This window comes from Gobio gobio (assembly GCF_949357685.1).
Source record: "Gobio gobio genome assembly, chromosome: 5".
In the NCBI taxonomy this organism is placed as follows: domain Eukaryota; kingdom Metazoa; phylum Chordata; class Actinopteri; order Cypriniformes; family Gobionidae; genus Gobio; species Gobio gobio.
The window spans coordinates 24,473,457-24,490,910 of record NC_137101.1 but is presented as its reverse complement, the minus strand read 5'-3'; the positions used below and the strand labels follow the sequence as shown (position 1 = coordinate 24,490,910).

Sequence of the window (17,454 nt, the reverse complement as noted above, 5' to 3'; positions counted from 1 at the left end):
TATTCATAAAACATGTTTTGCTCAATATGCACCAATGCTGCATTTTCTATATATGAATCATTATGTAAACAACTTGTATTAATTTTAGATTGAAACAATGAACTCATTGAAGTAATTATTACAAGTTGTTAGCTAAGTGTGTGATTTGTATATATACATTTCTGAAATGCATTACTTGGATAACCTGATAACAGATTTAACTCTAAATGGTATTGTAGATACATGTATTTTCTGTACAACTGCTTTGAAATTATATGTATTGTGGGAAAGTGCTACACAAATAAATGTGAATTGAATTGAATTAGCTACTTGGATCTTGCATCTCAATTGCAGGATTTAAGTTCAGCTATGCCATCACACGAATACATTTAATTTTAAAACATATTAAAATAGAAAAGTTATATAATCTTTTTGTATTCATGGTTCGGATGACTACATTTCTCTTTTCAAGCTCATCTTGAAGATTTCTTTCTTTTAGTTTATTTTGAAGCAAGCATGCTTAAACTTGCTCAGTGAATGTGAGATCTCCATATTCAGTAGTCCTCTGAGAGACAGAGACCGACAAATAGAGTGAAAAAGAGCTAGACGTAAGATTACACAGGATTGGGTTGCCAGGTGCCTGCCCAAACTGTGCAAAAACATTATTTGAGTATCTGGTCAACTCAAAAAACTGTGAGACGTTTATCATGTGACCGGCAAAAGATCCACAGTACTTAATTCAGTTGCAAATGCACTGATTCACTAATTGAAACATTTGTTTGCAGTCGATTAACATTACGTTTTGTCTTTCTAGGAAGGGAACTTTGGGTCTTAATACTGGGTCAACATCCCAGAGAACACAGAACAGGCATCCCGGAATTCAAATATGTGGGAAACATGCACGGAAACGAGGTAATGCAGCGTTGTTCCTTTGTTATATATTGGAGAACATAGGTACATTTTAACCAGGTCTTGCATTGTAAGCAGTTCAATATTACTGAACCGCTTCTAAAGAACCCCAGTCTTGCATGTCTGTTTTCTTTAGATGGGGCTAAATTAGGAATTGGAGGCTTCTTTAAATAGATCCAGCTCTGCGTTTGTTTAGTTTTTTTTTTTTCCCTCTTTTCTTGTTTGGGCAAGAAGGGGCCAGTGCTGGTCTGAAGGGGCGTATTTGGTAAGGGGTGTGTGGGAAAAACGGTCTGTGCACAAAAGCATTACAGTCCGAGGAACCGGCCGGGACGCCAGTGAGGAGCAGTGGACTGTGACCCTCACTGGGGGAAAAAAAAATCCAAGGTGGGCTGGATAGGGGGGGATCTTTTCACCAATGTACTCCGCCCCCATGCCCACTCAGAACTATTGTGATTTCAGTACTTCCTGTCTTTGTGAGAAGACTAAACCAAATAGGCAAAGCTGGGAAAGCTTTTTTTTTATTATTTAAAAACAAGCAAACTTGACTCTATCCCAGTTAAATTTAGGAGGAACTATCCACCTTTTCCGAACGATTGTACAGCATTTTAAATTATGGGTGGCACTTCTGGTTTGGGGAACGCCGATTCAATTAATCCTATCCATCAGTTTGACTGAATAAGCATACATTTTCCATCATGCTCTGTTTTTATCCATCAGGAAAATGATGTACATCTTGACATTTTAATGTGACACTGGTATCACAAGAATATCTGTGACAAGAGCTCGTTTCAGTCTGTTGTGTTCTGTTCTCCCAGATTAGTTTATTTTTCTTTACCACTGTGGATATGGAAAATACAACAGACACTGCAGTATTGTGGTCTAATCTTCCTATGTGATGGACATATACCATGAATAAGTCACTGGAATGCAGTAAGAATCTCTCATTTTCTCCCCACATACTCATTCATGTCTCTTTGTCTAAGGATAAATTTGCGCTCAACCAATTGAGTTTGAGGCAGAACTACCAGATTATCTGAACACACAGCTGACTGGTGGCAGGACTAATATGTAGCTTTCTAATACTAGAGGTATGTTTCATTAGGCACTGCTCAGACCAATCAGTGCCTGACCTGCAGTTCATTCTGGTTAGAAAGTCATACTTGAGAGTGAGACTGCGCTGATGCTATGTGACTGTGACGTATGCCCTTAAAATACTATGAGAGCGATTCCAGAGCAGTCGGCTGGCACATTCTGCGCAGTTTCTCCAGAACAGCTGCACAAGCTCTGATGACGACACAGCTGTTTAATGATGACAACGATCATGCGTGTTTCGTGTTTGTTCTGACACCTTTAGTTCTGCTAATGCTCACTAAGTTTTTAAAACGGTAAAAACTCTTTTCATATAATATTAATGTTATATTGAGTCATGTTTATAAAAATCAAAATGATACAAAATATATAGACCCTGCTTTATTTAGTGCTGTCAAAATTAGCGCGTTAATGCATGTGATTTAAATTTTTTCAGTTTAACGCGTTACAAATATTTAACTCAATTAATGCAGCATCCATTTATTCTGTCATCTTTTGGCTAGCGTTACATTGTATGATCACGCTCTTATTCATGCAAATGCTTTTAAACCATTCAAGCGCGACAAGACGAACGTGAACGTCTGTGAATGTCCTGTCTATGTCACACAAACACACACACACAACGCACAGAAAGACGTGCACCAGTATCGTGCACACAGACGGGCCAGAATTGAGTTATTTTTCGCGCTTGAACAAACAATAACACAATTATAGCAAAAGCAGCCTAATAAACCAGTTGCTGTGATTCTGTCATTAATGTTAATCAAAGAACAACGGTTACAGAAAATTCTATCTTTTAATAAGGATTAATCTATATTTAATTTATAATTTGTGCAGTTAAGACTGTAAAGTGTTTCATAACTTTATTCTATCTTATAATAGACAGGTTGAAAGGCCACAGGTAAATATGACATTCATCATAATGGTTTTATGTGAAGATTGTTTTAATTTCACTTAAATGTGAATATTTAAAAATATATATTTTTAAAGTCTAATACATTTTGAAATTGATATCTTTCAGTCATACTGTAATGTTTAATATCTAAATATTAATGTTTAAAAAAAGTAGCAGTATTAGTATCAGTGATACTGGACTTCATTCATAAAAGATGCCATTACAACAAATATTTAAAATATACTGTCTTCAAGTTGTTTCTGCATTAATTTGGAGAATAACTAAAATTATTACAATATGAAAAACTCAGAAAAGGTTGTGCGATTTAATTAGGTTTTTTTTTTTTAATTGACAGCACTAATATTTAAATAAATTTGGATTTAGAATTTAAGTTCTTGCACATATGTGCAATGTACATAACGCAGCACATAAAGTACTGAATGAAGTGCTACTGTTGCTACATAAAAACATCTTGTATTTGACATATTTCATCCAATCCACTTAATCTGTAATGAAGTAATCAAACACAGCGCAACCGCAAGAAGCAGAAAGTGTCTGAATTGGCGGCTTCCGTTTTTCAACTCCTCCCCCGATTGCAAGCGGCAAATCTTTCCAACCACCTAGAATACCATAACACATTAAAAACCACTGTGTGATCATCGTCGAAACATCATTTGTCATGCTGCAGTATTCATCGAGTTTTCTTAGTTTTTCTTTTTTGTTCAAAAATAACACCATTCCCCTTTAAAAGATTTCATGTATATCCATAGCTACTGTACATTTGTCTAATGACCTTTAAAATGTAGCCAGTCAAAGCTTTACTTGTCTGACGGCAGCTGCAGCACCATGGTGTCACCTAATGAGACAACATCCTGTCTGATGTTTGAAGTGGACCACTGTCCAAATCACGCAAATGCAAGGAAGCTATTTGAACATCCAGGATGGGAGGTGCATTTCAAAAAACTGTAAACATGTAAACATTACTCAAATTAGTCACATAAGCCAGCATCCGTGAATCATCTCACGGAAAGGTGTGCCAGAACTCTGATACACTTTTTAAAGTGCTCCTATGATGGTCCGAGTCTCTTAATGACCCCATAAGACTGAACATGATCCTTTTGTGTAAACCTGAATAGCAAAAAGTCTCGTTCAAACATCTAGCTAAAGAGAGTGTACAGACTGTAAACACAGACAGGGCTCGTATGGATTACGGAGGGATGAAAGAGGAGAAGAGAGGGGAATTATGCATTACATTAATGCATTACTCAGAATAAAAGTAAATAATTGCATTACTTCAGGCATCATTTATGAAACAAACAGAATGAATCTGTCTGAATCATCTGTGTTTAATTTATTGCAACAATTCCTTGTTTGTTCATGAAGCTCAATTAAAGAGCATAGCTTTGGCAGCATCAAGGTTGTAGGTTTATCAGTTTGTGTGTTTATTGGGAAATGTTTCTTTATGCATTCGGCAGACACTTTTACCCAAAGTGACCTGGAGTGCATTAAAGGCAAATGGTTTTACAAACGATTTGAATTAGTTTGTTCTGCTCATGTTTCATGATTGGCTGTTGGTGGTTGTACACTAACTAGCGTAGCTATGCTGTTGGTAAGGTGTTCTAGAGTGTGCTGGTTTATTGCTTACTGACAGTACATGTTACAGTATTTAAACGTGTTTAACCATTTTCCTTGATTGGCGTAAGGTCATAAGTGGCTTAAAAATACATCAATCAATATCTGCCCATTACCCTTATTTTTCCGGGCATGTAAACACTTTAACCTGCGTTCTTTCAGTTTACTTAAGTGCATCCAACCAGAGTGAATGTTTCACTGAAAGGAGAAAATATGTTGTACACTCCGACTCTTACTGTTGAACTAAACTCTTCAGTTGAAGGGGAAGTGGTCATACATTGACTTCGCAACCTGTAAACTCTTGTTTCTTGGTTTGCTGGGTTATTGATTTGGATGTAAACTGGTAAAACTTTCAGGTTTTCAACTAGTTTTCAGGGTAGTGGTGTGCATATAAACCATAGACTGTAAATAAAATATGGATGTGGTGTCTGTGACGTCACCCATAGGATTAACAAGAGCAGTTTTGAATCGTAAAGTAGGGTCGAGCTGGCCGCGTCACTCCCGGATAACAGAAAATGGGCAAAGAGGTGGGACATGGGTGGAGCTGAGGTGACGTGATGGCTAACAGACAGCAGACAAACGGCAATCCCCCTGTCACTCAAAGTGTTCACACCCTTAATTATGCAGAAATTTAAAGAGATAGTTCACCCAAAAATGAAAATTAGCCCATAATTTACTCACCCTCAAGTCATCCTAGGTGTATATGACATTCTTCTTTCAGACGAATAAAATCTGAGTTATATTACAAAAGTCCAGGCTAATCCAAGCATTAGAATTGGATTCATAGTTGCTCTGTTTTTGAAGTCCATAAAAAGTGCATCTGTCCGTTAAATAACGTGCTCCACACAGCTCCGGGGTGTTAATAAAGGCCTTCTGAAGTGAATCGGCGCGTTTGTGTAAGAAAAATATTCATATTTAAAACTTTATCAAGTAAAGTTCCAGCCGATGGATTTCCTTGGAAAAGTGTTGAATGTTGACAGTGAAACTCAAGATGCGTACGTGACGTCATGGCGAGTGGACCTGGTCGTGTTAGTCTTTCGATCGGCAGGGGAACTTTCAACAATTTTTCCATAAATTGAACAGGGAAGGCGTCGGCCGAAAGTTTACTTCATAAAGTTTTAAATATGGATATTTTTCTTACATAAACGCATCGATTCGCTTCAGAAGGCCTTTATTAACACCCCAGAGCTGTGTGGAGCAGTTATTTGACGGGCAGATGCACTTTTTATGGACTTCAAAAACAGAGCAACTATGAATCCAATGTTAAAGGGGTCATAGAATGACATTTTTGTACAAGTTAATATGATTCTTTAGTGTCTAAATTAAAAGTTTGTAATATACTTTAATTAAAAATTCTCATTAGTATTGTAAGAAAACACTCATTTTACCTGGTCAAAACCAGCTCAGTTTTCAGCAACTCATTTCAGTGTATGTGACTTTAAATGATAATGAGCTTTGCTCACCCCGCCCCCTCTGCTCCGTGGGGCGTTCGGTTCGGCACGACACAACACCACAACACACGTGGAGTGTTGCCTTGACAACATTTGAGGGTATTTTTTCGAGAAATAATGGCAACGGGAGTCTCTGAGGACACATCTGAGCAACCTTATCATTTTGAACCGGAGTCGGACCAGGAACAGATGACGAACGTTTCTGAATGGTTGGTTAACATCATGTCACTTTGATCTATCTTTGTACTGGCAGAGTAGCGTAGTTGCTATGTGTTTCCTGATGTGTTAGTTCATTGACAGATTGATGTTATGTTATAAGATTTTTTTTTTTACATTACTTCTTAATCAGTAACAGACACCGTTATAAACCATGTACAAAAGTAAGCTTAGTGTAGTGTTACCACGTTAACTTTATCACCCGAGTACACAGTTTGTAATAACAAACATAACGCGTTGTTCATTATAAACGTGGGATTATGAATTATATTGAGAACATCATACACAGAAAGCATGCCGTAATGTAATTTACCCTGTAAACTTTAGCCTCATTCATCGTGAAGCGTGCAAGCGATTTGCAAAGATTAATATAAAGGTTAATAAAACGTTACACTCACATCTCCCTGAGGTGCAGCAGGAACACGATCCTTTTTCAAGAGCAGCTTATTAGCAAAACCTGCTTTATACTGACGCTCGTTTATAAAGCAGTCTGCTGAGAAATGATTGCGCAAACATTGACGTTGATCGGGGGGAATATTCCCTTCTAAAACAAAACTCAGCAGCCACTGGGTCTTCAGCAGTTCGGATTTAGGAACATCAAAATGACTGCTGTGTTCGTTATTACACCCAACAACACAACACCACAATCGCTTAGACGCCATTCTGCTCCAGAGTATTAACAATGGCGGACTATGATGACAGCTCGCTCAGGGCGGGTCTGTGTTGAAACGCTGCTGTCAATCAACAATCTTAGGAGGGGCGTACACCGTGTAACGTCACACGGTCAGACGGCTCGATTTGAGACAGGGGAAAATATATAAGGAGATTAAAAAAAAACACTGGATGTATTTTTATCATTATAGGATGGTTGTGTACAGGCACTGCCAACACACATTTCCGTATAATCAACTTGTAAAAGTGCATGTACCATTCTATGACCCCTTTAATGCTTTGATTAGCCTGGACTTTTGTAACATAACTCAGATTGTATTCGTCTGAAAGAAGAATGTCATATACACCTAGGATGACTTGAGGGTGAGTAAATTATGGGCTAATTTTCATTTTTGGGTGAACTATCCCTTTAAGGCTTTATATAATGTAAACAAATGAGTTATAAAAAAAAAATCACCCCCCTAACAGTTGTCATAAAGGGAAAAATAAGATGTATAGACCGAAACCACAATTTTTACCAGGCATTTTAACATGGGGCTTAATGAGATTCTGCTCCCTTTTGGAGCCTGTCTCTAGCGGCCAGTTGTTGAATTGCAGTTTAAGTCACTTCCGTATTGGCTTCAAGAGAAACTGGGGGAGGTTACTGCTTGATATAAACATACTCAATGACCAGATTCGCACTCACTGGTTTTCATTCACAACTTCAAGCACACTACTATTAGTAGACTAATTTAGAGAATAGAAAGTGAAGGTATTGGACGTGATTCCAGATACAGCCTAAATCCGAAAGTATACCTTGTTTTTACGCACAGTCGAATGCCCAGCCTTGCAAAGTATACTTATTTTGACTCGTACGCGTACACAGGAGTTCGACGCATACGCAGTTTTGAGCAATCTCTCGCCACGAGTTACAACCCATGTAAATACTGCAAAAATATTAAATGGTGCACGTTCAGTACATGCATACTCTTCGCTGTTCGCTGACCCTCACGTACACGTATATTAGTGAAGTATACTTTGGCCTTAAGTTTCTATGATATTCTGGTCTCTATGGGTTAGGCCCCTTTTAAAAGTCTATTGGACTTTTCATCCGTTTCATCATCTAAATAAAAACCATATATATATATATTTTTTTTAAATTGCATCCAAACAGTGATCACATTAAGTAACCAACAGTGAGAGGAATTCGTGGGAAGCTGAAGTCTAATGAGTGTAACAGTCAAATGACCTTCGGCCTCAGTGCAGTGTGACTGACTTGTCTTTTTCCAGCTCTGGTTTTACTTCGATCTTAAATTATTCTGCTGCACGCTGCTCCGGCCAGACCGGACTCACCGCCTGCACAAGCTGCACTGCATGAAAGCACGATTGTGAATATACAGACTGATCTTAGTCCTACTGGGGGTTTTAACAGTGGCTCCCTTTTTTCGTTCTCTCTCTCTCTCTCTCTCTCTCTCTCACTCTCACTCTCACACTCTCTCTCACTCTTACTCTTGATTTGACCCTCAAAATGTTCTACAAACAGTAGCATAATCTTATTTATTGTAAAAAAAAAAATGTATTAAGGTTGTGACAAGTCAGAGTTTGAGTCTTGACAAGAAGCTGTGGGTATAATGTTCCTGTGTTTATCTAGGACAAATCTCTTGTTGTCTACATGCCAACTTAAACAAGCAGCCCATGTGCCTCGGTAATCAGAAATAGATCCATAAATATTCTCTCCTGGTTTAGTTATTTCATTCAGGTTTGTCAGTGAAGTTAATGTTTTCTTACAAAGTTTTATAAAGCCCGATTTTTGACCAACAGTATTCAGCATAAAGTCTAGTTTAAGTCTGGTCAAGAACTGCCTACTTAGACATGAAAAGACAATCTGTCCAACATGTAAATGACCAATCACAGTTTTTGTTTTTACAATGAAGAAAAAATTAAGACAAAAGTGTTCATTTTATTAATTGCTTTTCTGTTTTAAGTCTTCTTTTGAATGCAAGTGATATGTAATGTAGATTACTTTAGATAAAATTTTGAAATTGGCATTGGCCGATAATCATGTCTGCTTAGATTTGTATTTATTTGAGCATTGCATATAATCTTTTCATTTGAACAAGTTTGTCTGCAACTGATGTGCTGTACAGTTTTATATATGCCAATTATAGAGGATGACCGATAAAGGATCTTAACAATAACTAAGTCGGGCAGTACCTCCCGATAACCGATTAAATAAACCATTTAAGACACACCTTGGGCTTGAGGTCAATTTGTTTACCATGCTATACTTTTACTATATAGTGATTACCGGTATACATCATTTTAAAGTTCTAAGGGTTTATTGTCAATCTACGGTGTCCGTTTTAAGTTATAGATGCAATAGTAATGTTTTGATTTGTGGGTTTCGGGAGTGCCAACACGCATTAAAATAACGCATTTAAAATATTAAATCCATGAAATTGATATATTGTCCATTTTTTTTTTGTCATATTTCTCCTGAACTATCTGCTCTCCATCATCGTTCTTCAAGAAATTGTAATCTGAGTACCATTTATGTTTTAAAACTGTATACGATCGTACATTAGATTCTCACAAACTAATAAGCCCGCCTCCAAAGTTTATTTTTCAAAACAGTGCAGCAGTTTTACTTATAATATCCAAGCAGTTTTGTGATGTCCTGAGAGGCAAGAGGTTAACTCAATCCAAAATATGATGCAAAATAAATATTCGGTACTGGCGTTCTCTGTCTGTGAAGCGTCTTTCTGTGAACACACACCCGATCAGAAAGCGGGTTCTCAGACAGTCCTCTTTTGCGATTTATTGCATTTGACTTGGAAAAACACACAAAATTGTGTCAATTTTTTGCATGTATCCTCATAAGCATAATCTTAAATGAGTTAAAAAGTCTTAAGGGTAATTCCTTGTTAAATCAACCAAATTTCTGAAGCTTCCCCAGCTCAAATTATTATTATTTTTTCTGAAGAAAGACAAACATAAATAGTGTTGAAAGCCAAAATGTCATGAATTAATATTTATTGAGTAATCCACTCAAAGTTAGCCATAATGTGCAATCATATTTAGATGCCTTTAATACTTCTTGAGTCTCAGACACCGAAAATTATTCAACATAATAAAAAAAAAGTTTAAGAATCGAAAAGAATATTTATATATATCTTTAATACTGCTTGAGTAAGAGGCATGTAAACTTCGGGGGGGAAGCACAAGTGCTTTTTTCCGTTTATGAAATGTCACTATTGGCATATAATGCAACAGAAATGACTAAAGTGGATAGATTTAACTAATAGACATGCCAATCTATATGTAAAAATAATATTGGATTACTTATGTATGTTTTTCACCAGAAAATAAATACTTTTTTAGCCAGGGACCTCTGGTTGAATTGACTATGAATGACCCTTAAAGGAATGTAAAGAGCTGAAACTATTTGTCTTTTCATATTAACAAAAAATTGAATAGCACAAAAGGATAGGTTTCAGGAATCTACAGCCAGATAAGATCACAGCTGTTTAGTATGTCAGCAAAATCCTGTGTGGGTGTGATAAATCCTCCTTAAATTATTAAACCGTCTTCCATTTCTTCTCTCACAGGTGTTTTGTTTCACCAACAAGTGTAAGCTTGGCCTCAAATGTATCACCCCACAGGTGTGAGGGATCTGTCTGTGCCCTCACACACATGCTGAAATGTTTTGGGAGTCGATCTAGAGGTGTTTTTGTGTGTGCATCAGGGCGCCGTATGAAGAACATCGTGTTTGTCAGGCATTGGACTCTGTGATCATGTCTGAGGCGCTGAAGGGACTGAGGGTGTGCCATTTGTGTTTGTCTTTTGAAGGGGAAACGGTACACAGTTCTTGGATCTTGTTGTGTTTTTACATTTTTCACCCACAATAGATGGACACTATGTAAAAACCAAACCACATCAATAAAGTTTCAACCACATCACAGAACGTTTTAACAGAGATATCTAATGACACATATTAACATATAACCACTAAATAAAGCAATTTTCAGTTATGTAAACATGACGTACAATGTTCAGGGACTTTAATATGTGTCAATGAACCGTGAAACCAGACTTTACTGCAGTACAATTGCCACTGGAGCAGATGTGTTTGTTTTGAGATGAGTCAGTGAGTAAGTGCTGATGGGGACAGGGAGAACTAAAGGGCTCAATATATCATCATCAGTGGACGTTTTGAGCTCTCTGTTTTTACAGAATTTGCTCAGAGGTCTTTTGGAACCAGTGGTTGTGTGTTGTATGGACTTGAAATGCCAAATGTCTGACGAAGGAACAGGAAAAAAACACCAAGTCCTCAAATGATTTAAATCATTTTGATATCTCTCAAAATGTATACACTGATACAGTTGAATAGTTTATAAAAGTCCCATTAGGCACAGCAGTAAGCCTTTTCTTATCATATGACGATAAACAGAATGCAACCATTTATAAAAACATTTACATGATTGTATATTTTATCTCTTTAGTTTAGTTTATAAACTCAGCAAAGAAAGAAACTGTATGTATTCAGGATACTGTATGTTAAAGATATTTTTGTCATTTTCCAAAAAAGCTTTCTTTATTAGAAAGGGTTTAAACAATTTTTTATGCTTGTTCAATTAACCAAAAACAATGATTGCACATGCACCTTTGGAGCAGTCCTTAAGACAGTTTACAGGCGATAGACAATTAATGTCACTGTTCCAATAACATGAAACACTACAGAGACCTTCCTACTGACTCTGAAAAACACCAGGAGAAAATTATTTTAAAAAATCTTTAAAATCCTGGGCCGTTTCTCAATATGCATTCTTGTCTGTACTTGTGTTCTTGTGGACTTGTGAAATGTCATCAGTCGCTGCCCAAGTACTGTTCCAATTCAAAGTTCACATTTAGCCAAGTGCAGTTCCCCGGATGTGTCCTTTTATCGTGGATGCATTGAGAGGTGACTTGTGCAGACTTGAGACAGACAGGTATCCCAGAATGCATCTCGCACCAACTGGCAAGCGTCAATAGTGGTGGAGAAAACCCGCGTAATTTAAATATACTACTGTTATTGTGTCATGAAATGTAGTTTTAAGAGTTTTTCAGGTAATGTAGTTGTTTAAAGCTGAAACCTGTGGTTTATTTATAAAGAGAGCACCTATTTGAAAATTTGATCTGCCGTTTTCAGAGTTGTGAGATCCAGTCGACCACGGGCCGATCAACGCTTATGTACCCCGCTGAGAGCAGCCTTTCCTTTGCCGCTGGCTCTGATGTCTCTGTAGTGGTTAAACATGAGATGTAATTCGTCTTGTGTATATCTAACGGGTGATTTTTGGTCTCTATAATTTGTTCCCTGGCAAAGGGCAAAGACAAGTTTCATAACTTTATATATTTAGGCTACTAGAGCACTGACTTTGTGTATTTGACTGAATTGTTTGCTTTATTTCTTATTCTTTTAATTATACATTTTACTTATGCTTTTTGGCTATTATTGATTATTAAAACTGACATTTAACAAAAAGAGACAGGGTTGTGTTTTATGTCATATTTAATTTTATTTCAGTGAAGATAATCAGAGTAGCCTACATATGCTCATTTTGCCTGAACCACATATTAATATGTTTAATATTTTTTAAAGCCACACTGTGTAACTTTTTTAGTTTATTCTTAGCTAAAAACACTTAGGTCTTTCAAAAATATATGTGCTCATTAATGTATATTTACTTCTTTCAAGTAATAAATTATTCTCGTAAGTTTATAATATGCCATTTAAAATACATACGGGTAGGGGTTTGAATGCAGGTCGCCATGTTGCCCCTCCATCTTGAAAGTACATTAGCCAAAGAGGGGCATACCCGCAAATTCAAGCTTCGCCTTTCGCGTTTTAACACTCGATGGCACTGTACAAAATTCCCTGCCTCGCGCATGTGCGCGTCAACTTGTTCAGACTTGTCTGGTGCAGCGCAGAGAGTTTTCATCTCAGCAGCGTCCAGTAACAGAGTTATACGGAGTTTTCCTGGCTTGTTTATTCCTCAAAAGTCTGTTTTTCCTTATGTGGTATTTCTGTGCGTTAATAACTCCATAAGTAATAATAGTTATTGTCATTGTAGATGTGTTTCAGAGTGTGTCATCGCGTTGTCATCAGTTGATGTCACCTCAGAAGTATTTTTGTGTCAACATACAATAGCGTAATGCTCACCTATTTGAATAATCATTCAGTCTGTTTGTTATCAACAATGTATTCGTTTATAGAAAATATTTGCTTGTAATGTATGTTGATGGAAATATGTATCAGGTCTGATCGGCATATTAACAATTGTTATACAGAGCGCACTGCAGTGCTAAAGCTGCGCACACACTTAATCTGACACCGCTTGTTAGCAGCAGCAGCGGCAGCTCCGCTCCTTTTAATGCAGCTGCATTTAGCGCCTATATATGGTACAATAAGCTCTGGTTTACGGTTACATTATACAAATGTAACTTATAAGTATAGTTATACAGTTCTTAACTGTGTATCTTCTGTCATGTCATTATCATGTATATTTACCGTCCTTATTTGTTCTCTCACAGAAACCACATTTATGTACAAATCCACGCAAACCTGTTTATGCCTTGCAATTGGATGACTGAATAAACATTACTATCATCAAAGTTCACTCTGGATTAGCTGCAGTTCTTTCTAGCCGAATAATTAGGCCAGTTGAGTTCCAACCATCCCACTGCGCACAGAATATCCCACAGGCACCGTGTCGAATGTGGACGAGGTCGAACTGGAAGCCATGTTAAACTTGGACTAAATCGGCCACCGTAGGAGTTAAAACGAAATCGGAATTGAGAGGAACAGAAACTAAAATTCACTGGATGGTCATATACCTTTTCACCGCTAGATGGGGGGAAATATCACACAGTGTAGCTTTAAAATGTAAACAAAAAGAGGCAAGGTTGTTTTTTTATATTTTGTTTTGTAATAAATATAGGCCTACATGCAGTGAAGATAACCGATGTATGAATTGCCTGAACCACATTTGTGTGGCTATTAATGTTTATGATTTTTAAAAACAAAACGGGGCAGAGTGGTGTTTCATAACATATTTTGTTTTATTGTAGCCTAAAATATTCATAGCCAGTACGCCAGAACGAGCTGAGTGACATTATCCAGAACGCTACTGTTCCATTTGCAGAATTACCGGAACTTGGCAAGTCCGAAGTTTGCTTACTTGGTATTGAGAAACCGTGCTGGTGTGCTTTTTGGAATTTTAATAAATTAAATCAGTTTGCTTGTAAATGTCTCGTATCCCTTTTATTTAAGGGAAAAAAATATATTTTTATTATTTTATTTTGATTACTTTAGGGACATATCGAAATGTTTTTATTTGCTCTCAAAGCTCTCCTAATTTTTTCAATGTGCTTCTCTGGGATATTAAGCCCTGTTTTATATTGTATCTATAATTTTATACATTTATATTACATGCATGCTTTGTATTTGTTTATGGGTGTTTTATGTCTCTTTTGGAAAGGTGAGTTATCACACCGATGAGCTGATGTGTGCTGTGGTCTGTTTCAGCTGTCACAGATAACTGTGTGTAAACGTACACACCGTGACCCACTGTTAGACACAGACTACAGCACCCCAGGACAGACCGTTTAACCCACAACTCTACTAGTCTGAACTCGTGCTTCATAATCACAGGTCGCACTGTGTCACTGTGTATGACGGTGCACTTTAAACTACCATTCGGATATAGTTTCCTAGAAAATGGGTTGTCCTTAGGACAAATAGAGGCTGTCATTTCTCAGAAAATGTACAGAGACATCCACACCAGACTGATACTATCTATCTGTAGTCTCGATGCATGTTGTCTTATTTGAGCATCTCGGGCATCAGGTTCTGCGAGTAGTTTCTGGTATAGCTGCTCCTGTAAGATGATAGCAGCGCAAACTCTCCTCCAACCACATCAAAGCACACAATGATGTGTCAACAATCCATTCAGTGATCTCTTCCTGCAAGGAATGAAGCAATTCATTTCCTGCTGAAGAATCTGTCATAGTTCTGTTTAAGCATACCAATACTGTTGCCAATTGTGTGGGGTTTTTAACCTTTATTTACCTTCCAGTGTTTTCACTGGCCAAATTAAAGCTACACTATGTAACTTTTCCGTCCACTAGAGGTCGCCTGTTCAAAACAAAGGCGTAGTTTGATGACGGCACGTTTGAGCGCAGAATCTCGGGACATGTGGTCTTCACCTCACAGCCGGTGGGAAACAGTCAGGATAGGACTCGGGCAGAAATCATGTTCATGGATGCGATTATTAACATTACTGTAGTCTGAAGCAGAGCAGGACCGAGTGTTGTGGAGCTGAGCAAGGCCGCAGGAGCGATTGAAGAGCGGGACTGTTATTATGGCATAGTCGCTGGCGGGACTTTTATTATGACACGGTTGCCGGCGCCACTTCCTCTTTTCCAGTCATGAGTTTGAGGTAACGCAACTCTGTTTATCGTATTAGATATATCTGAGTGTGTTGAAAAGGAAGTTATGACGTTCGCTCGGCGGCTGCTATGACACTTGTTCACAATGCAGTGAGAGTAAAGTGTTTCACTGAATAAAACCGGAGACCGAGGGTGACGCAGATATGACGCAATCGACAGGCGACTCCCTCAAACGCATAGCTCACACGTCCCGGTTCCTTGGTTAAAATAGCAATTTTCTCACGATTTACAAATAGTTGAAAACATTTGGAATATTCTAAGTACTCAACTGAACAAAATATATAACACTGGCCTAGTGGTTTCTGGATATTTTACTGCAAAAATCCTACATAGTTTAGGATTTAATTGTATTTTGTAAATATAAACACATTTTGATTTTGATGGCTCCAACACTCTCCAAAAAAAGTTTGGACAGAGGCAAAATGAAAGTGAAAAGATTACAGAATATCCTAGTTAAACTGTTTTGAAACCATCCACAATTAGCAGGTGAACTGGTAATAGGTGAGGGTATCGTGATTGAGTGTAAAAGGAGCATCTCAGTCTTTGCAAGCAAAGATGGGTCATAGCTCATCACTTTGTGCCAAATTTCATGACAGAATTGGCAAACAATAATAAAAAAAAAACATTTCTCAATGCAAGATTGCAAAATATTGATGTCTTTCACCATCTACCATACATAATATTGTGGGAAGATTAAGGGAATCCAGAGAAACCTCAGTACATGTTGGGCAAGGCAGGAGACCTGTTGAATGTTAGTGACCTTTAAGCCCTCAGACGGCAATGCATGCGAAACCGTCATGCCGGTTAAATAAAGCTACATGGGCCCAGGAGTTCTTTGGAAAACCGTTGTCACTTAACACTTCTGCTGCATCAAGATATGCAACTCAAATCTATGTTACGCATGGACGAAAGCTATACATCACTTCTATGCAGAGATGGTGCTGAGTTCTCTGGGCCCGAGCTCATCTCAGATGATCCAAAACACAGCGGAAATTAGCTTGTTTTTGGGAAAAACTGACATTAAGTTCTCAGTCACCAGGACACAAGGGACCATCCATACCTGCAGCCCAGATCTGTCTCTTGTTGAAAATGTATGGCCCATCATGAAAAGGAGAATCAGACAATGATGACCACTGATTGTTGAGCAGATGTGTTATATCAGGCAAGATGGGAGAAAATTCAATTTGCAAAACATCAACAATTAGTAATTAAAAGGAAAGGTGATGTGACACAGTGGTAAACATGCCTCTGTCCCAACTTTTTTGGAGTGTGTAACAGCCATCAAAATCAAAATGTGTTTATATTTACAAAATTCACTTAAGTTGATCAGTGAAAACTTGGAAAAAATGTTCTTTATACTTTTGTCAGAGAATTGACAAATCATTGATTCTTGATTTTATTGCATTTTATAAAATGTCCCAACTGTTCAGAAATTGGGGTTGTATAATTGAAGACAAATGAGTTTGTTGTGGTGAATTGAATTGGACAGTTATAGTGGATCATTTTGACTCCTGTACCCTAACCGGCCACGATGTTATGAAGAGACAAGATAAAAGCCATCACTTCAATGTTAATCTGAGGTTTGCCCTAAGTAGGTGCAACCATGGCAAGCAAATAAGACATTTTGTCAGTTACTTGGTTTCTGTCACTCTGGGTAGCCCCATCTACAGCTACATATCATATCTGCTTTGTTTGGCTGTTACTGTGCAGTTTCTTGTACTTTTTTTTGCTTTTTTTTCAGTGTATATTAATAAATAATATATATATATATATATATATATATATATATATATATATATTTATTTTTTATTTTTTTAAGTACAAAAAAAAAATTATACCAACCAACTGCCTTGACCTGACTGCATGTACCTACACAAATCCATACAGAATTACTAAACACAGCAACATACACATGGAAAAATCAAAACATTATCCTGAATTTGTGTGTGCGTGTGTGGAAACAATGTGAATGTGTCTGTGCATGAATACAATGTGCGATCAGTGTGTCGAGAGCGCACCTATACGGTTTGTTTGCACATCAATTTAAAAGACTCCAGTACATCACCCCAATCGTCTTTACCTTGATTGTAAATCTCATCCATCAAAACTTTACTAGCGAGACACTGGTTTGCTTTATCCAGCCGA

General features: G+C 37.5%; 1 protein-coding gene across 2 annotated transcripts in view; it reads left to right on the top strand.

The window, feature by feature from the left end:
• The window catches only part of cpm (carboxypeptidase M), a 54,909-nt gene that overhangs the window by 22,033 nt on the left and 15,422 nt on the right, over window positions 1-17,454 (top strand). For both annotated transcript variants that reach the window (XM_079816446.1, XM_079816447.1), the window contains exon 3: window positions 794-891. In XM_079816446.1, the coding sequence (XP_079672572.1) occupies window positions 794-891 (98 nt within the window). The remainder of the gene's footprint in view (window positions 1-793; window positions 892-17,454) is intronic.